At 57.3% G+C, this 27,969-nt stretch overlaps 1 protein-coding gene across 3 annotated transcripts in view; it reads right to left on the bottom strand.

The window, feature by feature from the left end:
• Nucleotides 1–6,904: 6,904 nt before the first annotated feature.
• Nucleotides 6,905–27,969, bottom strand: part of ZFHX2 (zinc finger homeobox 2) — a 30,274-nt gene continuing 9,209 nt past the window's right edge. The window contains exons 1-10 of one of the 3 annotated variants that reach the window (XM_012734055.1): nt 21,810–21,871; nt 19,070–21,159; nt 17,344–17,861; nt 16,628–16,868; nt 14,950–15,024; nt 14,514–14,572; nt 12,705–12,905; nt 12,215–12,341; nt 8,534–12,055; nt 6,905–8,336 (exon numbers count right to left, since the gene is read on the bottom strand). In XM_012734055.1, coding sequence (XP_012589509.1) covers nt 7,357–8,336; nt 8,534–12,055; nt 12,215–12,341; nt 12,705–12,905; nt 14,514–14,572; nt 14,950–15,024; nt 16,628–16,868; nt 17,344–17,861; nt 19,070–21,110 — 7,764 coding nt within the window. In that variant the 5' untranslated portion in view covers nt 21,111–21,159; nt 21,810–21,871 and the 3' untranslated portion in view covers nt 6,905–7,356. Of the gene's footprint in view, nt 8,337–8,533; nt 12,056–12,214; nt 12,342–12,704; nt 12,906–14,513; nt 14,573–14,949; nt 15,025–15,967; nt 15,998–16,627; nt 16,869–17,343; nt 17,862–19,069; nt 21,160–21,809; nt 21,872–27,969 lie in introns of those variants that run through there. The other 2 variants (XM_012734056.1, XM_004694628.2) reach the window with 2 other exon arrangements.

Here is a 27,969-nt window from a genome sequence, read left to right as displayed (position 1 = left end):
TTGCAGCTGCCACCCTTGTGCCCGCGGAGATGAGAGGAGGCGAGTGGGAGGGGGCAGCGGCAGGAGCCCTGGCGCTCTGGGAGGAAGGCTCGGGACCCAGGAGCCATGGATGGCATCCGTCGGCTGGTGGCAGAGCTGGGACAGTGGGAACGGGCCCCGGGAGCAGAGGGACAGGGCTGTATGCTGATGTTGTTGTCCCCCTGGAGCTCAGTTCTGAGGAGCATCTGGACCGACAGCTAGTTAGTCCTCTTCCCTTCTGGGAAAGTAAAGTGGTAGAAGGCGCAGCCAGGCAAGTACCTTGCCCGTGGCCAGGAGCCAGGAGGAAGGGTTGTGCCATGGCTTCCCAGTGAGAGTCACTGGGGCTGGTAGTCCGACCCTTTGTCAGCCCTGAAGGAGAGATGGGGAGTCCGGGGGGTGAAGTACTGGCATTGCCCATGGAGCTTGGCACAGGCTCTGGCATTGTGTGGGATGGGGAGGGTGGCAGCAGCGCCTCATGTCAATCCGGTCGAGGGTGGTTGTGCCAGGAGTGTGAAGGGAGGCGGCAAGGTGTTGGGGTGTGTGTGTGCGTGTGGGTGCGTGAGTTGTTGGGAGAGCAGATTCTTTCTGCCAGGACCGCCTTCCCCTTCCCTCTTAGGCATGGGGAATGGAGCAACAGACGGTGAGAGGCTGGAGGACACAAAGGAGGAAACTCGCCATTGCCAAGACCCCAAGGAAGAGGGGTGGAGAGCGCTGGCTGTCCTGCCTGGACCCCAGCCAGCTTGCCGCTGAAGATGGCCAAGCCCTGTCTTCTGGTCTGTGTATGTCACTGCGGGCGCGGCGGGGGAGGGAAGGGCTTGCTTGCTGGGACCTAGCATGGGCAGGACACCTTTCTGTGGGCCCCGTCGGCCTCTCCATTTAACAAGTGAGGTGGCCGACTCCCCTGGTGCCTTCCCTGCAGCCCCCACCCCACCCCTCTTTTCATCTTCTGTCACCACCTGGGTCCTACTGCTTGGCACCCAACCAACTAGATTCCGCCGGCTTGGCAGTGCTGCACTGGCACGTGAACTGTGTCTGAGATCCTGGCACTGCGGCAAACCCATAACCACCGAACGTGCTCACCACCGCCCCTTGGCGGCAGTGAGAGAGGGGGCCGCACACCCAGAAGTGCCAGGCTTTGGGTGGAGATCTGTGCTAGGGAGTGGAGGAGAGGACACCTTCCGAAACCCACCTCCCTCCTGCCCTCAACTGCCCCCAAGAAGCGATTGAAATGGTACCACACTCAGTGTTTGAGCAGCTGTTCCAAGGTAGCCTGGAGCAGAGACCCCGCCACACCCAGGCGCCAGGCCAGTGGGCTGTATAGTGCCCTGGGCAGCGAGGGTAGAAAAGAATTCCAGCGGGGTGAGATGAGAGCCTGGAGAGAGGCCAGCCAACTGTGTTGTCACAAAGATGGTGCCAGAAGAGATAGGGAGGGAAGACGGAGGAGCAGAGACCCTGGGGCCTGGCTGTGTGGTGGATTCCTGCATGGATTCCGTTCTGCCCTTGTGGCCAACTGAGCTGTGGTTTAGATGCACCGACCACCCCTCCCTTGGCAAAAGGCCCATATTCGCACACAGTCCTAGAAAGACAGGGAGGCACGCTGGGCCAGAGAGGTAGGCAAGACATGAGATACCTGGGACGTGTCTACCCACAAAGACCGTCCAAGGAGACCACGTAGAAGCTTCTCCGTGCCACCCCAATCGGAGTCGGTCAGAGAGGAAGGCCCCTGAAAGCGGAATCCCCCACATCTGTGGTTATGATACATCCAGGAGCCTTGCCATCGGCATTCCCATAGAACTGGACCTTGGGCTTCACCCGGAAGAAGTTCTTGCAGGTTGGATTTTTCCTGGGTGGCTGGAGGTTGTAGCTCAGTGATTTGGAGTATCTTGCTCTGGGTGATGATGGCGCAAGCTGGCTGCCCTGATGGGGGACAAGACTTGTCCAGAGTAAGTGAAATCATGGCTGTGCTGTGCCACCGCTCAGCTGAGGGAGTTCTGGCCTCAGCACCACCAGGAGAGGCTGGCAGCCTTGGAGGAAGCCAGGTAGGCTCCTCAGCAGAGGAGAGAGCAGGGAGGCACTCAGCCGAGGTGGGGCGAGTGGGCATAAGCAGAAGACAGACTTCTGGAATGTGAGCGAGGGGGTGTGTGTGGGGGGGGGGATTTACCATGGTGATGAGACTGTTGGAGGTGAAGTGGGGCAGCCCCTGGTGGGGCAGGGTTGAGCCCGGGCCTAGAGTCCAGGGCAGTCACAGCTGAGGAAGGGGCTGAGCAGTCTGAATTCACACTGAAACCCCAGCGCTCGGAATCACTTGAGGGGTTCCTGATTCAGTTGATTGAGATGTGATCTAGGAATGTGTGTTTAGGGGCTGTGACGCAGGTGGGCCAAACTTTGAGAAACACCATTCTATAGATGCCAGTCACTTTGGAGGATGGTCGCTCAAGCTTGGCTTCCCACACCTTCTGCATCCTTCTGCCTCCCAACCATGCTCAGGTCTCCGCTGCTGTGGTGCATTTGTCATGAAGTGTGGGTAAGGTGGGGGCAACAGGAGGAAAGGGAGAGCCCGTCAGGTCAGGTCGGGCAGGTGTAACTTGTTAGAATACTGCTTCTCGTTGGCAGTGGTCGTCACAGAAGAATCCCTTAGGGAACACTTGCAAGTCACTCTTCTTTCACCCCTTAGATTCTGATGTGCTTCTGAAACTTTCCCACTGAAAGCCACTAGGTCAGGAGATTGCTCTATGTGGTCCAGTCAGGTTCATGTGGGTTGTGTGGCTTGGGACACCGTGGGTCCTGGTTACGCTTTGCCAGGGCTGGGATAGTGGAAGCGCAGGTGGGCAGAGTCTAGGGCCTAACCTACCGCCGTTACTTAGCAAGGCTCGGGGGGATACTGTTGTTTCAGTACTTGGGGCTTCTGGAGTCAGCACAGACCATTCTTTCTTCAGGTCCAGTCAAGATGTAGGGTTGGCTCTCAGGGAGGGAGCGAAGGTGTGAGCAGGGCTGAGCTCCTGCTGAGTTTTGTGTTGGTGTTTTGGCCACTGTGTATGTAACAGTGTGTACGGGGTGTACACACAGCGTACACAGTGTGTACGCTCTCTTGGCCACTTAAAATCAACCTGCTTCCCCGCTAGCTTCCAGCTGGATGCCTATCCAGGGCTGGGGAGTTGTGAGAATCACCAGCTTCGGGCTACCGAGTGAGAATAATGCCAGTGACCCCTTATCTGTCCTTTATGTGGAAGGTGCCCTGGGCTCTCCCCATGGAGCAGCCTCTGCCTGTGAGGCTCCCCCTAGGGACCACACCCCACCTTTCCCTAAACCTGATGAGCTAAGGGCTAGGTCTTCTACAAATGTCTACTCTCTTGCTTTCCTTTCATTTGACCTTTGCAAAAGGCTTCCAAGTTGTAACCTGTAGAGCCTGGGGCTGGACTGTATGTAGCAAGAGCTTCCTTGGTATTAGGGCATTTCTTCCTCAGTCAGTCCTCCAGAAATGACATCCTCCTGGCTCACAAGTTTCTCATTAGCTGCTCCCAACTGGTGGTTTGCACTTCCCAGGACCTGGCCCTTCCTCTAACACAGGGGCCTGGCCCAGTTTACCCCGTATTTTAAGAGTTCTCCCCAAAGCTCCTACTGATTTCTATTTCTCTCTCCTCCTTAGAGTCACACTCCTGTGGAATTAAAGTCTCTTCTACATGGATTTATTTATCAGTTACCCTTCCTGATAGCAGAAGTATCCCCTGACTTTATCTGTTTATAAGCTTTTCCTACCCACTGTTGAAGAAAAGTAGTGTGTACTGGAGGGTGTTTATGCTTACAGAGTGTAGGTGATGGGGCCCTGTGCGCCTCTATGCCCCAGGGGCCCGTCCTTATTGGCATTTGAATGTATCTTTCTTACCTGCACTGGTCTGCCGTTTTTTTGCTTGCTAATTTCATTGGTGCAGTTGTATACACAACGTTCCATATCTTGATGCATATTATACAGGGGTGAATGATAAGCAAATGTGTCTTAAAATAACAGATCAGGGTGTTGGAGATTTGGAGAATCAGAGATCCAGTCTGTATACTTTGAAGGTGGTTAAGGAGCATACAGAGGAATCAAGCCAGTGGGTGCTATTATGCCTGGAATTCTTGGCTTTCTTGGCTCTAGTGCCTGCATCTGTAAGTACACTCCAGGGCTAGAGGATCAGCAAAGGGCCAGTTTCTTTTTGTGAGCTTTCTGCAGACTGCCCCAGTTAACCACGATGTTTCAGATTTTCTCTGTTCTTCAGACTTTCTAGTTGAAGAGTGGGTACCTGAAGCCACAGACTCTACTTTAAAGAAAGCATTCCTACCTTCTGCCCCCAGCAGGATTTGAATGCTTTCAGACCCGTGTGTATCAAAATGCTAGGCCTTTGCCCCAGGCCACGGAAGAACAATCTCATGAGCCACTGATCCAGGCCCACTTTAGGGTTGGGGCAGGGTGAGCCAAGCGCTTGAGTCAATCTGTTACTTCACAGGAGAGGTAACGTGACCACTGCATAATGGCCTTCGCCTCTGGTATTCTGCATGGGGTTGCCCAGCTCAGCCTTTGTCCCCCAGAAAGGCCCACTCCTCATCTCTGCATGGAGCACTGCAGCCAAGGACATGTGGTCTAAGACAGGTCAGGGGAGAGGTGCCTCCACCCGGTGGGAAGATGGGGGCGCCCTGGAGAATCATGTTGACTTAAACCAGTAGTTGTCCGCTCCTTGGTCCCCAACTCACAAGGCCCAGGTAAGGACAATTCCAGTCGTCCTGTGTACTGCCAGAGTGTACATGGTATACCTGGGCGTAAGAGCAAATACTGGTGGACGAGGGGAGAGGGTTCAGGCTCTCTTAACTCTGTGCGGATATGCATATTTAGAACTAAAGCCAACCTTCCCTGGCTGCAAACCCTTCAGATTCATATCACACCTCTAGTCATCCCATGCAGGTATTTGCCAAGCTTTCCTCTTTAAACCGTTTCCTCTTTTTCTCCGACTTTTTGTTTTCAACTTTTATATGCAAGCCACATTTCTAGAAAGCACAGAGTGAAAAAGTATTTTTCTTCTCATACACATGCTGCTAAGAAAATAGTCTCATATACAGAATCTCAACAGGAAGAGAGAAAATGATTGGGACCAAGTTGCACAGGGGGAGACGTTGAGAGTTGGGGGAAGGTGGTGGGTAGGAAGACCACGAATTGCTGGCCAGTTTCTCTCCCCACATTGACCTTACGGCAACTAATTCCACCCCAGAGGTGGAGTTTTTACATGTGACTGGGACAAGAAGTGAGATTGACTCACTAGATGAGGACCAGGGGTTGCTTCCCCTCCCCTCTTCTCCCTTCCCGTCTCTTCTGCCTGTAGGCAGTATTGCCGGCTGGGCTAGGAAATCATCGCAGGGCTGACTGGACTCGTGTGTGTGCTAAGCAGGTAATGATACCAGAAGTCTGAAGGGGGAGGCTGGAAGGGAACAGAGTGCCTGAAAGGAGAGGCCTGCAGGGTGGGGAAACACGGCAAGCTTTGCTTTGTTAACACAAAAATGAAGCCACCTGCTTCGTCCCCATGGCGCCTGAGCTGGTGACGTTAGCTCCCTCCTGATGCTTACACAGCATTTACCTCAGACGTGAGGGTTCCCTCTCGGTGCTCACTCCGCCTGCTTCCTTAGCAATGTCACCCTCCCAGAAACTGACCTCCAGCTTCATCCCCCCTGTGCCCACCCATCCTGTCAGCTGTCAGCTCTGACTCAACGGGGCCCTGACTGTTGGGGTGCCTTGGGGCAGGGGGTAACAAGAGAATCAGGAGTGCACAGATGGGGAACAAGAGCCCTGCAAAGGCAGAGATGGTTCAAGAAATGACCAGAAATGTGAAGGGGGCCCTAAAGAAGGAAACAAATTGTGGGAGATGTGAGCCACTTGAAAGGGGAGCGTGCCCTAGATCAGAAACCAAACTGACCCTCCACCCTGTTCCTCTTGGGACTGCCAAAACACTTCCAGCAATATTGGTTTTTCTATCTGCTGGGGAAGAGGGGGTGTTACCTGCCCTGATACTCAGTTGGGGGCCAGGGCTGTCTCTCCCCAGTCTCCAGGCTCTTCCCCCGACAGGTGGCCTGTCCCCAGGGCTGGGCTGGCCAGTGCCTGGCTGCTGTGCTTTCTTGCGCTCAGGGCATCGGCATCACACACCCACGCAAGGACTTAGGCCATTTGGTCTTCCAAAGATGAGGCGGTTTTAAAAGACCCTTAAAAATGGGGGGAGAAAGTGACACAAACAGGAAAGAAACACTTGTTTGATGGGAGAGTTTCAGGGTTTTTTTTGTTTTCTGTATTTTCCAAGTTTATGCTTTCTTTAGTTCATTCCTCTGGTCTCCATCTCTCTCCTTTGCGAATGTGCACGGCCTGCACTCGCTCTTGATTTTTTTTTTTTTTTTTTGGTTGTGTGTGTTTCAGTTTTTTAAAAGAACTTTGGATTTGCCGTTGGTGGGCAGCGCCAGTCCCGGGGGCTGGACCCCCACATGGCAGGGCTGGGACGGGGGCGGCCCACGGCTGCTGAGAGGATCTCTGTGTTTAAAGCCTTTGAGAATAAGTTACTGCAGTTCCCAGGGTGCAGGGTGGGGGTTGGCAGAGGGGTTCCTGCGGCGGCTTCCCCTCAAGTCCAGGCCGCAAAGGGCAGGGTGGGGGTGGGGTGGGAGAGCTGGGAGCGCTTCTCCCCATGCCAACCTCTAGTTTGGTTAGAGTTTTGTGGGCTCCCTGCCCATCCAGGCTCCAACCTTGGGAGCCAGCTGGGGATTTGGAAAGTCTGCGAGCAGTATGACGCTCTGGACAAGGGGGTGGGAAGGAGAAGGGGGTGGCAGTTTATTTTCCTTCCCCCTTCTTTGTCTTGGTTTTCTTTTTCCTTTCTTCGTCTTTTTTTTTTTTTTTTTTGGTGTTTTCTCAGTCAGTGAACAGCATGAGATAACGTGTTTGTGTGTGTGTGTGTCTGTGTTTACAGGAGTTGGGGGCTGACAGGGAAGTCAGCGGGGAGTCGTAGGAAGATGCAGCTGGGGGGCAGTTCATGTATGCTGGGTGGGGCGGGGGCAGGAGTGGGCAGTGGGCATGGCCAGGTGTGTGTCCGTGAAGGCGGGGCACGGGACAAGCCCCAAGGAGCTCTGGCAGAGATCTGTGTGTCTGGGGAGAGGGAGGAGGCAGGACTGCTGGAGGCCGGGTGTGAGGCCCACTGAGGGTGGGAACTGGAAGCTTCCCAGGAGGTGGGCGGAGCCAAGGTTGGGGTGAGGGATTTGAGCTCCCACCAGACACCCCTTAGGGTAAGAGAGGGAGCCCTGAGGCCCTCCCCTCCGCCTCCATCTTGGTTTATCTGTTTATAAAGCTAGAAGTGTAGAGGTAGTAGTAGTTTTTGGGTTGGAGTCCGAGTGAGGTAATCTTGCTTCCTCTTTGGCAAAAGCCACAGCGGCCGTGGCGGCCGTGGCGGCGTTGGTGATGGTGATGGGTGGGCCCCCGGGGGGTGGGGCCGCCTTGCGCCTGTGGGCCGAGGAGCGCAGGTGGGAGGCCAGGGCTTCGCGCCCACTCAGCAGCACCTCACATGCCAGGCAGTGGTAGGTGCAGATGGGCACCCGCAGTGGGGGGGGCATGGCGCCCCCAGAGCCCCTCCCAAAGAAGCAGAAGGATCTCTGGTGGGCCGTGGCCGGGGCCTCCCCGTCAAATGCCATCTTGCACTGGCGGCACAGGTAGCGGTGGGTCACGTCCACGGTGGAGATGCCAGTGCTGCCCGTCAGCAGCTCATCGGCCTCCACGGCCTCCCCTTCCCCTGAAGCAGGCAGTTCAGGAGGCTTTGGGGGTGCTGTGGCTGTGGGCTCAGGGGGCTGGGGCGGTGGCTGGAGAAGGGCATTGGGAAGCAGTCCGATGAGGGTCTGAGGTATCACGGGGTTCATGGGAAATAGCCCCTTCTTCATGCCATAGAGCTGTTGGAAGTAGGCCCCCTGTAACTGGGGGCCAAAGACAGCTGGCTGTGTGGCCCCCCCTGCAGGGGGCAACGGGAAAGGTAGAAATTGGCCCCCCAACAGGGCTGGGACAGTGGCCTTCAATGCTTTGAGGTTCTTGAGGGCATCAGTGGAGGGGGTGGCAGGGGCTGCAACTGGCTTTCGCTCACCAGAGACCTTGTCCCCGGAGGGCTCAGTAGGAGGGTCCGGGACAGGGTCAGTGGTGCCTGCAGTGGAGGTGTTGGTTTGATCTGGCACAGGTCTCTGAGGTAAGGGGCAGCCTGGGCCAGCAGTCTGGACCACTGTGGTAGCAGGCAGGACCGAAGTGGTGAGGCCCAGGAGGCCGGAGGAGGCTGCAGGGCCTAGGACGAAGAAGAGAGTGAGCAGGGGTGAGCCACGTGCAGCCACACTCCCCCGGTGCCCCGCCTAACCTGCAGGCTTCCTTCCCTCCCTTCTCTCCCAAGAGCCTGAAGCAAAGGCGGGAGGCGGAAGAGTCAAGAAGGAAAAGTAAGAGCATGTTACTAGGGGAGATGCGCTCACAGCCTCACCCCCCACTTACCTGAACTGAAAGGAGATAAGCTGCCCAGTGGCGGCTGGGCCAAGGCTGGGCCGGGCAAGAGGACCGGAGCCAGGCGAGGCAGGGCAGGAGCTGTCCCCAGGGGCATCGAGGCAGGTGTGGTAGCAGGTGGCGCCTTGGGAGCGAGGGGCGCCTCCGGGGCCGGGGCCGGGGCTGGGGCCGGGGCCGGGGCCAGGTCGTAGCACTTGCTTTCGCTCTTCAGCTGGGCGCGGACAGCCTCCTTGAGCTTGGCCAGGTGCTGGCGGGAAAAGAGATGGCCTCGGCAGGAGACATAGAAATCATACTTGACATCACAGTAGGGGCAGTCAGTGCGCTGGGCTCCCAGGGGGCCCTCACTGCTGCCCCCAGAACCCCCAACTGCTGCCCCCTGCAGTTTGGCCTTCTTCTCCTTGGCACGAGCATTCTGGAACCAGACCTGGATGACTCTTTTGGGCAGCCCAATCTCCTCTCCCAGCACCTCGCACTCCTGCATGGTTGGGGTGCGGTAGGCTTCATAGCAGGCTTTCATGATCTTCAGCTGCAGGCTGCTCATCTGGGTCCTATAGCGCCGCTGCCCCACTCCATCTGGAACCCCAGACCCACCTCCCGGTCCCCCACCAATCCCTCCAGCCCCAGGGGACTCTGGTTCAGCCAGGCTGGAAGCAGACGAATCGCTTAAGTCTCCTGCAGATGGACTGCAAGCCTCAGTCTCTGGAGAGGCTTTCGAGGGTTCCTCAGAACCCTCATCCTCACCGGGGGGAGGGGGAGGAGGGAGAGATAGCGGTGGCTCCAGGGTTGGGGTGGTGGCCTCTTTCCCAGGTGGTGGGAAAGGCAGAGGTGCAGTCCCAGGGGTGGCGGCAGGGGTGGCAGGGGTGGCCGCTGGGTAGGGGAAAGCAGCTGCTTCCCTCTTGGGGGCCTCCCGCCCAGCCCCCTCCTCTACCTTCCCCAGCAAGAGGTTGAACTTGGGGAAGGGTGCAGGGGTGGGTGTGGCTGGGGGCTTGACAGCCGGACCGGGCCCTCCCCCGGGGGTGCTTCGGAACTGACCTTTCCTCTCTCTGGCCCTGGTATTCTGGAACCAGACCTGCACCACTCGCTTTTTGAGCCCCACCTCCTCGGAGATGCAGTCCAGCATCTTGCGTGTGGGGTTGGAGTCCTGCATGTACCAGCGGTACAGCACCTCGAGCTGCTCGGGCAGGATGGTGGTGCGAAGGCGCTTGTCCCTAGGGGGCTCGCCCTCCCCTCCCCCCCCTGCTTCGCTGCCTGTGGGGGACAGGCTACCCTCCTCGTGCTTCCTTTTGAGGGGCGGCCCTGGCACGGGTGGAGTGCCTGCCACCAGGGGGTTTCGCTCCCCAAACACCAGCAAGGGCAGGTCTAGGAGGTGGGGGGCAGTGCCGGGCTGCACTGAAGGCAGGAAGTGTAGCCGGCGGTGACTGGTCAGGAGGTCCTGGCTGGGGAAAGATGAGGCGCACTGGTCACAGGTGTGCGTGGCGGAAGGCGAGGCGGGGGCCCTCCCTTCAGGCTCTTTGCCGCCTGGCTTGGAGGCCTCTGCTTGGCTGGGCTCTTCCCTGTCTGGAGGCTCTGGTGATGGAGCGCCAGGCCCTCCCGGGGGTTCTGGGCCCTGTTCTTCCTCCGCATCTTCCTCCTCAACCTCTTCCTCCTCGTCCCCTCGCTCGGCCTCTTCCTCTTCCTCTTCAGGAGGCTGGTCATCATAGCATTTCTTGAGGTGCCGCACCAACTCGAAAACACAGGAAAAGGTGGCATGGCAGCGCCTGCAGCCTGGAGTGCCCCCAGCAGCGCCCCCTGCAGTTGGTACAGGCCCACCCTCACTGGCATTTTTGCGTGCTTTCTGGCGGGCATTCTGGAACCACACCACCACCACACGACTAGCCAGGCCCAAGAGGCTCGCGAGCCGCTCCACCTCTCCGTCCTTGGGGTAGGCACTGGTTTCAAAGAAAGACTGCAGGGCTTGGGTCTGGAACTCTGTGAACTTGGTTCTGGAGAATCGCCGGCCTGCAGGCACTAGGGGAGTGAGGCTCCCTCTGGAGCTTTCTTCCTCCTCTGGGGGCCAGCGTCCTCCCGCCCGGCCTCGCTCCTCAGGGGCGTGGGAACCCCCAGCCTCGGGCTCTGAGACCAGGAAGGGGGGGCCCAGTTGGGGAGCAGGTGACTCCAGAATCCCATCAGGAGGCTTGGGCGGCTCTGCAGGGGGTGGGTATAGGCTGTCGTAGCTCTTTCGAAACTGAGCGGCGTACCGACTGAGGGCCTCAAAGGGCAGAAAGCGACGGTGGACGTGCTCCTCGTGGGTCTTAAGGATGAGCATGTTGGAGAAGAGCTTTCCACAGGCCCCACAGGCCAGCTTGTCCCCACCCCCCAGAGCCTCTGGTGGGGGTGGCGTTGGGGGAGGGGGCGCAGCCTGCTTCCCTTCATTGTACTGAATCACCAGCTCAAAGCCAAAGTTTTCTAGAAGGGCTTTGGCTGCAGTGCGGGCCGCCTCGTTGGGCGTCGGGTGAGGCGGGGAGGTGGGGCCTGCCTCATTCCCCTCTTCCATCATGGGGGGCTCCCACTCCCGCTCAGCCAGCTCAGACTTAGGGGGTTGGGGTGGGGGAGGAGGGGCGGCAGCTGGCAGGGACAGCAGGGGCGCAGGCCCAGCCAGTGCCAGCTTGGGCCCCACCTTGAGGTCATGGAGGTAGAAGGGCAGGAGCAGCTGCTGCTGCTGGAGCTTAAGCAGGGACTCGGGCACCAGAGGGAAGGGCGGCAGGACTGGTGGGGTGAAGAGGGGGGCTGGAAATCGGTGCAAGTCCAAGGGAGGCGGGGGAGGGGACAGGAAGGGCAATCCAGATATGAAGCCCCCGGGGTCAGGGCCCTTCTTCTCTGGGCCCACCTCCCCCTCGGCCTCGCCCTCCTTGGGGTCTTCTTGGCTTCGCTCCGGCCCCTCGGCTTTGGCATCGGCCTTGGCGCCCCGCGAGCGAGTCTGGTGCAGGACAGAGCGCATGTGGATCTCCAAGGTGGAGCTCTGGTTGTAGGAGACGCGGCAGACGGTGCACTTAAAGGGCTTGTCGGTGGCGGCCGGGGCGGCGGGGGCAGCGCCAGCCTCTCCCCGGGCGGGGCCGGAGGGGTCAATGGCGGCCTTCTTCATCTTGTGCAGGTGGGAGACGGAGTTGTAGTGGACCAGGAGGATGTTCTTCTGTGTGAACGACTCTTTGCACACAGTGCACTTGTAGGGCCGGGCTGGGTCGAGAAACTTGTCCAGGGCGAAGTTGGTGGTCTTCCGATAGGTGAGGGGGTGGCGAGGGTCGGCTGGGGCTGGCTCTGCGGGGCGGGGCTCCCCGACGTGTCCCTCTTCCTCTTCAGCCATGGCTGGGGGCGGAGCCATCTCTTCAGGTTGGGCCTCAGGCCGAGAGGCTGGAGATGGGACTGGAGAAGGAGGTTGGTTGGGGCTTCCCGTGGGTTTATCAGAGGCCTCCGCTGAGGACGGGGGAGGCTCAGGAAGAGGACTGGGACTGGCTTCTGGGGTCGGGTGAGCGCCTTCTAGGGGAGAAAGAAGGGGTGTGATGAAGAGAGCTTTTCCAGAGGCAGACCCCCCCCCCCCAACAGCTAGGCTGACCCTAGCCTTAGTCAGGCCTTCCCGGTCCTTGAAGCTCAGGCCCTTTCCTGCCACGTTGGGAGGTTCGTCGCCCCCTTCCATACCTGCTGCCTGATCTCTGCTGGGTGCAGGCTCTGACTGGGGCGTGGGAGGCTCCGGGCTGTCCCCCAGAAGGCTTAGGCTGGGCGCCGGCAGCACTTTGGTCGTGAAGGTCATCTCTACAGTTGTGGCCTGTTAGGAAGAAGTCCCAGTGACTTCCGAGCCACTGCCTGGCTCCTTTGGTCCCAGCTTCCTCTGACAAACCTGGCACTGAACCGCATTCCCCCCGGGGAGAGGGCCTGTCCCTGCTGCTGAACAGCCCGTCTCAGGACCTGACTGAGTGAGAAAGGCATGCCCACCGGCGAGGGGAGGCGCCGACGGGCTCCACCGTGAGGTTCCCTCCAACCCCGAAATCTACCTTCAAGTCTGAAATAGGGCCTCCTTCACCAAAACCCTCCTCCCCATACCCGCGCTTGCCAGGATGTCCCTGCCCTCCCTCCCCTCCTGCCTGGCCAGCAGGGCCCCCCAGACGGGTGTGCACCAGCCTGTACTCACCACCAGCAGCAGCTTCTCAACACACTCGGGCACCACGTTGTGGAGGTGGCTGAGATGGAAGTGCAGGGCAGGCCGGCCCACCAGCTGCTCCTGGCACAGCGGGCACCTGTACTTGGGCTGCACTGCATGCTGGGAGACTGTGTGAGCCCTCACCTGGCCAGACTCTGGGCTCAGGAAGCTGCAGTACGGACAGCAGTACACCTGGGGGCACACGTGGATGGTGGAGGAGGTGTCAGAGGGAAGGGGCCCTCCACCATTCCAGTTTTGGGCTCCTGGATGCTATGCGCCCCCCCACTCCCAATTTGGGAGCACAAGCCTGACAGGAAAGGATCACCACCCATGGACCCCATCATAATCTGAAAGCTAGAGCCTCCCTGGTTTCCCCTGGACTGGGACTAAGGCCTAGCCGCACCGCCTGCACTGTCCGGCCTGCTCCCTCCATTCTGGCCTCTCTGCTGCCCAGTCCAGCCCAGCCCAGCCCAGCTGACAGGATGGCTCTGTATCTGCCACCACTAGATTTAATTTTCTTTTCTCTTCCTGCCCCCACCCTGCCTGCGTACGTCCTCTGTGAGGTGGCTCGCACTGCCTCTGGCAGGCTCTGGGCCCACAGGTTTTCATCACTACCCACTGCCTTACCCAGATACCCCTGGGAATTAAGTGTCCCTGAGGAGGGCCCTCCCTACCTGTCTGCTTAGATGCTGCTCATCTTCCCTCAGAGGCTCTGCAGCTCCCACTTATTTTCCTTCCTTTACTCCCTTCCCTTCTTAAAGTAAACAAACGCCACAGCTCCCCCAGCGGCTCAGGAAAGAGCTGGCCAGGCTGGCACATCCCCACCCTCACCCCCCGGGGTGGAGCAGCCCAGGATGGCCCCAGTCACCTGACCCCGGCCTTTTTAGTCTCCCTTTTCCCTTCCTTTCCTGCCCCCTGCCTGACTGGTCCAGACCTGAAGGACCAGATGGGGACCCTCAAGGGTCCTTGATGGCCATCAAGGATAGGGTGCCAGAAGTTCACCTTATACCCCCGAGGGCAGATGATTGGGAACTGGTCTGTGGGAGGGGACAGGAGTTTGGAATAAAGGAAACCCAAATGGAAGCCACTGCACCATAATAAATACTGCACAGCGAGGTCCATTTGGGGAGCTCTGAGGTGCAGGATGGCAGGGAGGGGATGCCCTGAGAGTCAACACTTTCAGAGCACGGAGCTCAGTTCCTCCAGGGTCCTGCTAAGTCAGACAGAAGCCGAGTCCTGGAGGCTTCAGGATGTATCTGGGTGGATCATCTGGGTCGGTGATGCTCCCCTCAGGGAGGAAGTGCCAAGACAGTTGCACCCAGGTGGAGGCTTTTCTGTAGACAAACATCCCTGTCTAGTTGTCTTTCTGCTCCTAACAAAATAAAGAGCTGGGCAGCAGCTAACTTTTTGTTTTTGCCTTTCTCATTCCTTCATTTGTTTTTTCTCCTCCCACAGTCACCACCACCTCCCTGGCCCCCCACCACTTCCCGGCACACACACTCCCCTATATCCAATCTTTCCTACTCTCAGTACAGTTTTCTCCTCAAATGCCTTTCCCTCAAGTCCCTGCCCGCCCTTCCTGTCACCTCCCTGTGCTCAGGCCTCAGGCCCAGCTCTACTCCTGGGTAGTGTATGTACCTGGACCTAGGTGGGATTTCTTAAAGATCAAGGGCACAAGCCGACATGCTGAGGGCTGCCATCAGTCTGAGCTCAGTGCTGTAAAGTTGTACTGGTTAAATTATGGGCAGATCTCAGCAAAACTAGACCCCCTCAGCTCTTCCCAGGTACCCCAGTTCTGACCGTGGTCTGGATGGCACTGTCTCCAGGAGGACCCATCTTGTCTTCTGCCTCTTCAGAAGCTGAAGAGAAAGGAGAGGGGAATAAGCGACTCTGACAGCCCTCCCGCGCCCCTCCACAAACCGTCCTGGTCCTTAGGATGACCCGATTTGTAGCTGGCAGCTTCCAAGCTAGGGGTTGGGTTCTGGAGAGGGGGGGAAAGCAGAGCAATACTCTGTGCAGGGGTGAGGCCCAGTAAGGCTCAGCAGGGTTGTCAGGAGCGGTAGGTTTGGACCTCGGGACAGAAGCACCCAGGCCTCAGTGGCTCCGCCTCCCTTCCCTCTGAGGGGCCCTTTCTCCCACGAGTTTGGGCATTTCAGAATGTGTGATGACTGGGGGGGGGGGGGCCGCGGGGGGCGCGCAAGGGAGGGAGGGAAAATAGACCAGATGAGCAACTTACCCAATTGTTCTGTCTTGTTCTGAGCATCTTTTTCAGGGGTGGGCGGCTCTACTAAGGGGGTGACAGGAACCTTCCCTGTGTAGAATGAGAAGAGAGTAGGCTTAAAAGGATGAAGCATCAGGAAAGAAAGGACCCAGGCAAGCAGCCAGGCAAGAAGATGGATAGATGAGTCGACAAACAGGCGAGGACAAAAAGCCACTGAAAACAGATGCAGAGGAGGTGGGGAATTACGGCATTAGCACTGTCAGGGGCCTAGGACAGCATCCCGCGGCCTGGCCCGGCATTTACAGATGAAGGAAGCAGCAGACCACAGAAGCAGGACTAACTCAGCTCTCGGTCTTGACTTATCCAAGGAAGCAGGGAGCCCCAGAAGTGCAGGGAGCTGAAGGGGGAAGGCGAGCAGGAGGCGCAGGCTTCGCTGGGAGAGGAGATTACCACTCAAGTAAGAATTGACAGATGTGTAGGAATTTATTTTCGGTGGCGGCCTAATTAAAGTGTTAAAGTTCCTTAACTCCATTCAGCCCTGCGCCAGGATCGTTAGCTATTGATCCGGGCCCCTCCGGCACTTAACTCCAGCCAGCATATTGGCAATTCAATTAGCACCAGTCAATGCTGCCTGTTCCTGGCTCTTGCTGCCCGTGCCTCGCCCTCGCCCACTGCTGGCCTCTACAAAGCCAGGGCGCCCGTGCCCACCTCTGACAGCCCCTTCCAGGCTCTTCTGCATTTTCTGGGTCACTGGTGCCTGTTCCCAGGCTCTGCTGGTACAACCTCAACTGCCTAAGGGGGCCCTAAGCCCAGCCTTCAGGCTGAAGGCCTCCTAGGAGACAGAACAGGCTGGGCGCTTCTCATCCCGGCCGCCTCGGGCCAGGCCCACAGATCCTGTCTCCCCCCAGCACGGCCTGGCCCAATATGAAAGCGATTCAGTGTTTCTGGCTCACTGGTCTCTGCTCAGATGACTTGCTCGCATCCCTGTCCCCTGTCCTCCACATCCTGCTGACGCCACAGACACAGTTCTTACTTGTATGAAAGTCACCAGACTGGGGCCTCCCTGTTGGTATACGGTGTTAAGGCTGAGCACTTGACGGTCACCACAGCACGAGCTCCATGGCTGGCCAGGGAGCTGACCCACATGGCGCGGCAGACCTCTCCTGACCCGCCCGCTGCCCCCCTCAGCAGTGTGCTTCCTGGACCTGCCTGTTCTGGTCCCTGCTTTGTCTCAGGTGAATCCCATCACCTCCCCCCATCTCTGGCCTGCACCCCGCTCTAGTATGCATAGATAAATATTTTTTTAAAAAGTCACCAGCCTGGCCCTCCCTGGTGGCACAGCGGGGTAAAGCACTGCACTGAGAAGCTAAAGCCGCTTCCGCATGAGTTCGATCCCCGCCTGCCCCGGAGGAGACCACATGGCTCGGCAGACCTCTCCTGACCCGCCCGCTGCTCCCCTCAGCAGTGTACTTCGTCGATCTGCCTGTTCTGTTCCCCACTCTGTCTCTGGTGAATCCTCTCACCCTCCGCATCTCTGGCCTGTACCCCAGTTCTGTATGAATAAATAAATCTTAAAAAAAAAAAAAGTCACCAACAAATAAACTATTATTTAAAAAAAAAAAGTCCGCAGCCCCCATCTCCCCTCACCGCTGCCCTCCCGGCCCAGCCCTTCCTCTCTGTCCCATCTCCTCACCGGAGGTCCTGAGCTGCCCGTGGCTGAAGCTCAGGATGCTCTGGAGGGCCGAGAGCCCTTCCTCGGCGGCCGGGCCACTCTGCAGCAGCTGCAGCCTCCGCTGGGCCTGGGCGTCGCGGTGGGCGGGCGCCCGCAGGTGCTGCAGCACAGCCAGGCGGGAGGGCGTCTCCCAGGCACACAGCAGGCAGCGGAAGAGGCCCAGCTCGGGGCCCGCCGGCGCCCCCTCCATCTCCAGCAGAAACTGGAAGCACAGAGGCTGTCAGGCGGAGAGGAATGCACGCCTCCAGGTTTGGGGGTCCCTCTGCCTCCCGTAATGGGACTGACCAGCAGCACCCCTCCCTCCGACCCTCCCACCCTCCTGCGGCGCCTCCGTGCTGTGGCCGCCTGAGTATCACTGCCTTTGCTTCCCCCGATGGCCTCGTTTCCCACCGATCCTGCACTGCTTGGTACAGGGATGGAGTCTGGCTCCATCCTCTTGAATGTCTACTGACAAAATGAACTGACTGGGCCATGGCCGGTCCCTCCGGCCTGAAGCCAGGAAAGGACTGGACGGGCTCTGTCGGAGTCCGCCATCCGCTGGCCTCCCTCCTGGTCCGACTCCAAAGAGTGGCTCTCCAGCCCTGCCGCCGTCTCCCCGACACTTCCCCACGTGGCCCCCCCGGCCCCAGCGTCCTCCTCGCCCGCCAGGCTCTGCACACCCTCCTGCCCTGCCTCACCTTGTAGATCTGGCTGTTTTCCTCATGGGCTGCACCGCGGGTGTGCAGCTGCATCTTCTCCTTGCTGTTGGACTCAAAGTCACAGATGTTGCACCGCAGGTGCAGGGGGGGCACAGACCCATAAGGGCCCCCCTCTCCAAGGGGCGCAGGGGAGGGGGCGCCCACGGCCCCGCCCCCCTCCCGCAGGTGGGCTGCCAGCTGGTACTTCTGGGCGTGCTTGTCGGTCTTGAGGTGCAGCTGGAAGTTGGCCTTGAGCTGGGTGCCGTAGCAGCAGAGCTTGCAGCGGTGCGTGTCCCCGGCCACCTCCTTCCACTCGGCCTCTGGGAGGCTCCGGCCCACGCTGCAGTGGTAGAGCAGCAGCTCCAGGTTGTCTGTGCCGAAGGCCTGGCACACGAGGCAGCGGAAGACCTTCAGGGGCGAGCTGTCATCCGGGGGCGGTGAGGCGGGCAGGCCGTCGGGCAAGGAGCCCAAGAGCTGACTCGGAGGCAGGTGGGCGTCCGGGGAGAGGCTGCCAGGGGCTAGGGGGCAGAGACACAGGGAGCGGTGGGTTAAATTGCTTTCAGACCCTCAGCACGAAAGAGGAAAATAAAACCCTGCGCTTTTCTCTGAGACCTGCTTTTACAGACAGCAGAGCCTGGAGGCTTACTGACTAGACTTGAGCTGAGCTCCTAGGCCAAAAGGACTGCAAACACAGGGGAGGGGGTACCTGGAGGCCAGGGGCCCACCGAGAAACCCAGAGCCAGGCTTCCTGCTGGTGCAGGGGGAGCTCTCAGCACTATGAAGCTCTCTGCGGCCGCTGCAGCAGGAGTTTGATCCCCGGCCCGGGAGCTGACCCACACGGCGCGGCAGACCTCTCCTGACCGGCCCGCTGCTCCCCTCAGCAGTGTGTTTCAGTCCATCCGCCTGTTCTGCTCCCCGCTCTGTTTCTGGTGAAGCCTCTCACCTCCCGTACCTCTGGCCTACACCCCAGTTGTATGCACCATAAAAATAAATAAGAAATCCAGGATTCCAGTTAGCTGAGGGGAAGCCTCTTCATACTTCTCACTGAACTGCCCTGCAACTAGCTAGCAAAGTTCAGCCAAGTTTACATTTCTTTGCCCCTGGATCCTTAGCCAATAAGTTTTTAAAAAAAATTTTAAAGGAAAGGATCTTTAATACAATGAGTGTGCAATACAGAAAAGACAAAGAATATAGTTTCTAAATCAAACACCCAAAGTTCCCTGTCCCCTCGTGGTAAAAGCCCACCCAAAAGGGACTGGCCCAAAGCAAGGCCTGACAGCCGCCACAAGTCTAAAGCACCTTCTGGCCGGGACCCATGGAAAAGGGTCAGGGTCAGACGTGGCCAGACGAGGCCAATAAAATTTAACCTCTCTGTCCTCCAGCCATCCTCCCAAACCTATATAACCTCACTCCCTTTCTTAATTGCGGAGGCAGATTTGAGTTTATCTCCTGTCTCCTTGCCAACTGATCTGTAATAAAGCCTTTTCTCTCTTCTCCAAACCCTGACATCATGTGTTTCTGTGTGCGGTGGGGGATGGGGGGGCGAGCCCAAGTGCTGGGTAGTACATGGGCAGGGCCAAACTTTGGGGGCCCAAAAGGGGGAGCTGGGGCTACCTGAGCGGGGAGGGGCATGGCCTTTGGGAGAAGGCAGGAACTTGGAATTTGCTCCAGGGCTGGGGTGGGGGGTGGGGGCGATGGGGAAAGAGGCAGGACCCAGAGAACTTACCTGGTGTGGGGAATTTGCGGGCAGGCGCCCCAAGGTGGTGGAAACCGTTGAGAAGCAGCTGGGGGTCCAGGGGCTTGTCTGGCCTCAGCCCAGGGCTGGGCAAGGGCGCCTGAGGCTGCCCCAGGGCCTGCGGGCCGAAGTACTGGAAGAGCTCAGGCGGGGTGGCGGGGGCAGCCCCCGCGGGGGGCGGGGGGCCGGGCCCCACTAGCCCAGGGGGCAGGCCGAGGGGCAGCCCCTGGTGCAGCATGAGGACGTTCTGCATGTGCTTCTCGGAGGTCATGTGGATGCGCAGGTTGCGAGAGATGTTGGTCTCGTAGCTGCACACCTTGCACTGCCAGGACGATTTGGTCTTGGGCTCCTTGTCCCCCGCGGGGGGCGGGAGGGCTGCCTCTGGGGGACTCCCCTGCCCGCCCGGCGCGGCCTGGAAGCCCTGCAGGTTGGCCAGGTGCTTGTCAGACTGCATGTGGATGCTGAGGTTGCCCTTGGTGGTGGTGGAGTAGTTGCACACGTCGCAGCGGTAGGGCTTGTAGCCGCAGTTGTAGCTCTCCCCGCGGGCCAGGCGAGGGTGGGCGCCCCCAGCGCTGCAGTAGCTGCAGTGACTGTTGCTCTCCGGGTGCTTCTCCCGCATGTGCACGTCCAGGGTCTGCTGGTACTTGTAGTGCCAGTTGCACTTGGGACACTTGAGCGTCTTGCAGGAGTTGCGGGAGTGGAGCAGAGACATGTGGCTGGACAGGCTGAGGCCCTGGAAGGCTGCCGGGGCTGGGGTGTAGTCGTCGGCCGGGCGGTAGGACTGAGGTGGGTCGCTGGGGTCTTCAGGGGAGCTCCCTGGGGCGAGGAGGGTGCCCCCCTCCTTGGAGGCAGGTGAGCTTTGGTTGAGTGGGGGGCAGAGCCCTCCATCCTCTTCTTGCCCCTCGGGGAACCAATCAGGCCCGGCCTCACCTGCCGCCATTGGCATTTCTTTGGCTTGGGTTGGGCTGGGGTCCCAGGTGGCTGGGGTTGGGGGCGGGGAGGGTGGGCTGAGGGCAATGACTTCTTCCGTGGGCAGGACGAGGGCCTGGGCCTCAGCCTCAGGCGCGCAGTCCTCGGTCTGGACTACGTTAGCCTCCCTGCTCACTGTGATGCTGTTGTCAGAGGGCATTTCCAAAAGGGGGTGAGTGGGCAATTTTGGTTCCAGAAAGCGTAGGAGGGCCGTGCAGCCCTCACCCCCCTCCTGGAGCACAGCGGGGTTGCCCAGCACACCCTGGTGCTGAGCAGGGCTGAGCTTCACCCCGTGAGACTGTACGTGACCCGCAAAGGCCTGCGGCCTGCTGAAACCCAGGCGGCACAGGAGGCACAGCCAGAAGGGTGCCCTGTGGTCACGCCCCCTGCTCCCCGTGGGGCCATCTTTGGGATCTCCAGGTGGGTTTGGAGCCAGCTGGTAGCTCCAGAAGGCTCCATCTCTTTCCTCACAGGCGGCCAGAGATGGCGCTGAGGTATCGTGGGACAGAATTTGGTCAGAAGAGCTAAAGCCTTGGATTGGGTCAAAGCCATGTTGGATATGAAGGGTGGTGAGGTGTGCATGGGGTGGGTGGGCAAGGAGGGGCGGGCTGGGCTCTCCCTTGCCCGCCTCCCCCCAGGGGAAGCCCTTTGGTAACAGGAGTTCACCGCCACCTGGCAGGGACAGTGCGGCCACCAGGCAGGCCTCACCGCCAGCTGTGAAGAATAAGTGGTTGCTCAGGTCCACGGGAGGAAGCCCTCCTCGTCCCTCCTCCTCGGCCTTGTCTTCTGCCCCCAGGTCCTTTGGCAAGAAGCCACCACAGTCAGGCTCTTGTCGGGGCTCCCCAATCTCCTTTGGTGGGACGAGGTCACAGCCCGACTCCAGGGGCTGTCCCCCTGGCTCTGAGGGCCTCATGCTCTCAGAGGAGGAGGGGGCAGCAGGGGGATCTTTGGTGACAGGATCAAAGGGGGTGTCGAGGGAGGAGGTGTCCGGAGGTGGGGACGGGACATTGTGCCCAGGGGAGGGGGTGGTGCCAGCAGTAGAGGATGAGTTAAGGGTGGCCATGGTAGACGGAAGCGCGCTGGGGGTTCATTTCAGCGTGGTAGCCAGTACTCTGTGGGGAGACGGAGAGAGGGGGGCTGTGAGACTGCAGGGAGACGCAGCCAGGTAGCTGAATGTCAGATACCCCATCCCACCCTCTTCCCTTAGCACGGGCCTCAGATACCCATTTGCCAACCGTCTTCAAAATCAGTATGCCCTAACCAGGACTATTTCTCCCTTGCCCTTCCCTTTCTTTCCTGCCTCAACAACTAGAACCATCATTTTCTGGTTGCTAAGCTAATAACCCAAGTTTCCTCTTGCCCTCATCCACATGCAAACTGACCACAACCTCTCAAAAGTGTCACTTTCTTCCACTTATCTCCAGTTCCACTAGCCCCATTCTGGACCAAGCCATTAACATGATGGCCCTGTGCCTCCCTGGTGGCACAAGGGGTTAAGTTTCAGCAATATGAAGCTACCTCAGCCACTGCAGCATGAGGTAGATCCCCGGCCAGGGAGCTGACCCACACGGCGCAACAGACCTCTCCTGACCTGACACTGCTCCCCTCAGCAGTATGTTTCAGTAGATCTGCTTATTCTGCTCCCCACACTGTCTCTGGTGAATCCTCTCCCCCCACATCTCTGGTCTGTACCTCAGTTCTTGTATGCATAAATAAACGAATCTTAAAAAAAGATGGCCTGAAGGAACTCAGCGAACTCTACCTTGGGCTGGTTCTACCACCACCTGACAATCCAGTCTTCTTCCACCCAGCAGCTAGAACCTTCTTTCCTTTACTTTGCAATTATGGAAAATGTCTAACATATGAGTAGTATATATATATATATATATATATATATATATGTATTTGCACAGAAGAACTGGGATACAAGCCAGAAGTGTGGGGGTAGGGGTGAGAAGATTCACCAGAGACAGAGTGGGAGCAGAACAGGCAGATCCACTGAAATACACTGCTGAGGGGAGCAGCGGGCGGGTCAGAAGAGATCTGCTGTGCCATGTGGGTCAGCTCCCTGGCAGGGGATCGAACTGAAGCCACAGCGATGCCACAGTGACAGCCCTGAGACTCAACCCCCTTTTCCTATACTGTCTTAAGCAAATGTAAGTAATCGTCAAGACTCCTCTTTCCAACCTGTGAAGCATACTATATTCTGCTTAAAACTGATTTTGTACTCCACTGTGATTAAAAGCCAAGCTCCCCTTTGTGCCTACCCAGGGAAGCTTAAAACAAAAAGTCCAAACTCCTTTCTTTCATCTACAAAAGCTCTTGTCCTGCCCATGCCTGCTTATTTCTGACACTATACTCCACCCTGCCTGGCTGGCCAGCTGGTCTTGCTTCTGTCCCTCCCCCAGACAGATTTCACTCTACCCTAGGGCCTTGCCTAAGCTGCAAGCCGGGAATGTTCTTCCTCACTGCAACCACCCCCAACACACAACTTCTGCGTAGGCATCATTCAGGTTCCTGCTTAAATATCATCCTTCCAACAGGCCTTCCCTCTCCAGACAAGCTAAAACAGGCTGGGATGGGAGTTGGGAGGGGGGGCTTTCTTAGAGATTTAGCAGTACCAGATGTCTCCCTGGTTTACTGTTTCTCCCTTCTAGAAAGTAAGTTCCAGGAAAGCGGGAATTCTTATTGATTGCCCAGTCACTAGCAGAAAGGCGCCCAGCACTGGTCAGTGCAAGTCTGTGGAAGGAAAGCACTCCAGGAAAGGCCCCAGGTTCCCATAAATAACCCAAAGAGGTTACTGCCCTCAATCAAGGTCTTCTTGCCAGGGAAAACCACACTGTGTGCCCTGGATCTGCAGGTGCGTCTCTGGTGACAAATGTGTGGAATAGGGAACTTCTCTCACCAGTCGAAAGGCAACAGCTGGTGTGCGATTAGCCGCCTCTTCCCCAGAGATAAAGAATAGGAGCAGTAATAAGGTTACTAATCGCTACCAAGGCACACACACGCCATGGCTCTGGCGCTGTACGCCATGCTTTATGTCAGTTATAGCTCACAGCGACGTCGCAGATGAGGCAGCAAAAACCAGAGAGGTTGAGTGAGCTGCTTGATGGCACACAGCTCCAAACTAGAAAAGAACTGGCCGGGTATGCATTTATACCCCAATGCTGTGGCCTGGCTCCTCCTTCCAGCTGGACTGTCCCTGAGGCACAGTTCAGGCAAAAAGCACCTCAAAGATCTAGAAACCAGGACCCTCCAGCTGACTGGAAGCCTCCCATCTGCCCCCAACCTTTTTATCTTGACCCCACAAGCTCTCCACCACCTCATCATCCCACTCTCCTCCCAGAGTCACAAGTGGCCTGCATTCTCACCAATTGTTGATAATTAACTCTCTGGCACTCGGGCCAGAGTGCTTCTGGGCAGGGGTGAGGGGATAGCCTATCCTTCCCTGGGCTGCCTTTGACCCTCACCTTGAGATTCCTAGATTTGGAGCGGGTCCCCAGTCAAGCCCCACCCAGCCTGCAGGCCCCCATTCCCACCTCCCTCCTCCTAGTGGGGGGCTAGCCAGGCGTGAAGTCAGAGCCATTAAGGAGCTCCTCAAGGGGCTGGACCAGCATGTTAATGAAAATGCAAATTAGCACCTGGGCAAGGAGTAGCAGGAACCGAGGTGGGGGGGGGGGTAGTTTAAGGGAAGTAAAGGAATTAGATGGAGGAGAGCCGGCCCGAGATAACCAGGACGGGGAAGCCCTGACGCCGTGGGGAAAGGCACTCCTCCGATGGAATCCTGGGTGGGGATGGGGGAAAAGGGGTCAAGAGCCCTGGGTTTGCTGCAGCCTGACATTTCACGTTCATGCCCCTACGCCCCTGCAAACCAGCCAGTGGGGTCCACTGACCTTTCACTGCCCCACCTGGTGGAAAGTTTGAGGCGGAGCAAAGCACCCGCTCGGGGCCCTGTCGCTGAGGGCTGCTCATCCTGCCTACGTCACCTCTACCAGCGCCTCCTCTCAGGCTCCGGACTCACAACTCTAGATCAGGCTTTAGGAGAAGGCCAGAAAGACCCAAATCCCAAATCATCTATCCAAAGCTGCTACTTCCAGGAAAAAGACACCGCTGACTCCCAGCAGCAAACCAAGAGAGCTTAGCTTTGGGGTAGCTTGCAGGGAAGACCCAGAAAGGGCTCAGGGCAGGTTGGCAGCTGTTTGAAATTGCAAATCTCTTCCCCACCTCCCAACCTGCCCCTCCTCCTCTTCAGGAAAGAATTTCAATTGCAAATTTATCTCTGCCTCAGTGCCTCCCCCCCCCCACCAACCTCCCCTCCTCCTTTCTTCTCCAAGCTTCTCCCATCACCTGCCATTTATTATAAACCTTTAACTGCAGCAATTATTTCCCCCTTTTTTCCCTCCTTCCATTTCCCTCCTCAATCTTTCCCCCTCCCTCTCTGAATCTGTGTCCCTTTCTTTGCCCTTTCTACCTTGACCTCCATTTTTACCTCTTTCTAGAGATGGTGTAGAAACAGGTGACGGGCCTAAGAGTCGTCACCCACCCACCACCCCTAGGTCACGAGTCAGTCTCCCTCAGACCACTGCCATCGCTCCTTTTAGTCAGGGCTCCTAAAGGTATCTCCTCTCCCTCAGGGCACACCTTAGCTGCGGTGAGAGGGAGAAAGCCAAGGCAGAGGCCCCTCAAAGATTCTGGCATTCTGGCCCCTGAGGAGGGAAAGAGGAAGATGGTGGGTCAGGTGGAGAGGAAGGTAGGGGCGAGTCTAAAGGAAAGACCCCAGTAGAGTCAAGGGGCCCCAGGCAGAGGGGTTGGGGAGACGGCGCAGGCAGTGGCAGCAGTGTGATTAGAGCAGAGATTGATGCGAAGGGGCACCACAGACGGCAGAGAGAGTCAATAAAACGAGAGGATCACATTAGAGGCGACAGAGAGAGCTTTAAATTACGAGGCTGCTGCCACCGAGGGGGATGGGAGGCAGGCCGGGGCCCAGGGAGGGGGAGAGTTCTGAGGGTGTAGTTGTCCCCTGAGACGAATCTTCCAGCTCCAGAATGGCCCTCCGTCTCCAGAGTGACTGCGCCGCCCCTCATTCCATTCTCCCTCTCACTTCTCTCCAAGGAGAGCAGGAGAGAAAGGGGAACATGAGCAAAAACAAGGTCTGAGAAATGGAAGAGCGGGTTCTTTGAGAGTGCCCTCCTCCTCCTTTCAGACCCGGTCCTCTGGTTACACCCCAGGGCAAGAAGGACGGACAGACGACCACCTTCAAAGCCCAGCTGGGCAGCTGCTGCCCCCACTCAAGCACCACCACCCAATGGCAGGTCTCCACCTTCCAGGTGGGCAGAAAGAAGAATCTCCACTGCCTGACCCAGCAGCCTAAGGGCTCCCTAGTACTTAGAACGGGGAGAAGACAGGCGGCTCCGAGACAAACAGGAGCCAGAAAGCAACCAAGAAAGATGCTTGGATGTGACGGGAACCTGAAAATGCAGGTTCTGAGATCACGCACGAGCCTGAGCACACAGAGACCCAGGGGCCTGAGAACCACGCGGGCCAGCGAGCAGGGAAGGTCTGAGGAAGGAGGCTCCGACTCCTTGGAGTTGGTGGGCCACGGGATCCATTCCATGCTGAAACTGGAGCACAGCCAGACAGGGGAGTTTCCCCTGGGGGGGTACCCAACTAGACCAGGGCCCCTCCCCTCTTGGGCTAGCACCTCTCCCCCACCCCTGGTGGGTCAGGAGCGGGCGAGAAACACTACTGCCGCCTCGTGGTCGTGGAGGGAATATCACTAAGCCGCGACCTGCCTAGCAGGGCGGACGAGCTTTCTCCTCCAGGTTTGCTCCCTTAAAACAAAAACCCGAAACTCCTCTTACTCTTACTCTCTAACCCCAACGACAGGAGAAAAGACTTTCCCCGCAAGGTCTGCCAGAGGCCCCAACATGTTTGCTTAACATTTGCATACACCGATTTCCACCTCAGAGCCTTTCAAATATTTTTGCCTTTAGATTTGCCCATTGTGGTGTCTTTACTTTCCCCTAACTCAAAGCCAATTTTCAGGATCTTTGCTCTTTCCTCGCTGAAAGTCTTGCCTGAGGCACTGCTCTCCCCCACACTCACTTTGCCTTTCTCCCCCCACCCCCCTCTCTGCCTGTTGCTTTCAGAAGGGGGGCTGGCTGCCGAGGCATTCTGGGAAGAGAAACAGGAAAGATGGAGTGGGTGTTCCTGCCGAAGGGGCACTGTTGGTATAAACACAAAATAAACTCTGACTAGGTAACTAGCTTCATTTTAAATAAGAGTGGAAGAGCATGGGCTCTGAATTCGTGCTGACCAGGTGTCCTGGCACCACCACTCACCAGCTGTGCCACCACAGTAAGTAAGCTACCTGAACAGTCTCAGTTTCTTTACCTGGGGAAATGACCATAACGATGCTCTCCTGTCCCAGCTATTCTGGCCTCTCCCTGCATTGAAAGGCTCAAATAGCAGCACATGAAAAGTGCATATACTGGGTGTCCCTGATCTCATCCATCAGTGTCTGTGGTGTTGCCTGAAACTTTCTCCTGCCTCACCGCTTCCTGACCAGGCCTCATCACTCTAACCTCTGCTATTTTCTACTGAGGGCAGATTCTTCAGTGAGCCGGTTTTAAATCTAGTCTGCCCAGTAGCACAGTTTACTTCTCACTTGGCCCTCTTAATTGATGCCCCTACAGGCACCCCATTATCCCAGAACAGAGACTGGGAGCTTTGCCCAGGCTCACATTTGGCCTGGGTGCAGAGGTGACTCATATCTGGATGAAAACTATTATGGCCTCTCCCTGCATTTTAAATTACCATTTGGAGGAGCCCTCCCTGGTGGCACAATGGGTTAAAGCACCACGAAGCTAGCCACAGCTGCTACAGCACAAGTTCCATCCCCGGGCAGGGAGGTGACCCTCATGGTACAGCAGACTCTCCTGTCTTGTCCGCTGCTCCCCTCAGCAGTGTACTTCATCAATCGGCCAGGTCTGCTCCCCACTATCTCTGGTGAATCCTCTCACCACCTCTGCACCTCTAACCTGTACCCCAGTACTGTATGAACAAATAAATACATCTAAAATAAACAAGTAAAATAAAATTACCATTTCCTCTTTTTCTAAACCTTACCTTCTATATTTAAAAAGAAAACAGGGCCCTCCCTGGTGGAGCAATGGGTTAAAGCACAGCATTACGACGCTATCCACAGCCACTGCAGATGGATCGCTGGCCAGGGAGGTGCGCCATATGGTGCAGCACACCTCTTGAGGTCTGCTGCTCCCATCAGCAGTGTATTTCAGTATATCTGCCTGTTCTGTTCCCCATTGTGGTGAATACTCTCACCCCCTGTACCTCTGGCCTGTACTCCAGTATGCATAAATAAATATTTTTAAAAAGAAAACAAACAAAAAAAGTTACACCCATTCCTGTTTTAATTCCACCTCTCTCTTAGTCCTCTTCATTACCCTCTTCCATAAAAAGCAGGATACGTTTGTTCTAGAGAGACTTCATTTGAATACTATGTTTAAGTATTATTACAACAACAACAAATAATAATAATAATTAATCTTTAAATGTTTAATCCCTGATGGCGCAGGGGTTAAAGTCTCGGAGCTATCAAGCTAACAACAGCCACTGCAGCACGAGTTCGATCCCCAGCCAGGGAGGTGACCCACATTGTGCAGCAGACCTCTCCTGTCTCATCCATGGTTACCTTCAGCGCTGTATTTCAGTGATCCACCTGTTCTGCTCTCCAATCTGCCTCTGGTGAATTTTTTCAACCCCCCACACTTTTGGCCTACACCCCAGTTCTTATATGCATAAATAAATTTAAAAATATTTTTTTAAAATAATAAAAAGGGGGGTGCCCCTCCCTGGTGGCGCAGTGGGTTAAAGCACAGCACTACAAAGCTTAAGCCACTTCC

This window comes from Condylura cristata, unplaced genomic scaffold (assembly GCF_000260355.1).
Source record: "Condylura cristata isolate star-nosed mole 26May11 unplaced genomic scaffold, ConCri1.0 scaffold00045, whole genome shotgun sequence".
NCBI lineage: Eukaryota > Metazoa > Chordata > Mammalia > Eulipotyphla > Talpidae > Condylura > Condylura cristata.
Note: the sequence above shows the minus strand (reverse complement) of the source record. Positions and strands in the feature narration are given on the sequence as shown.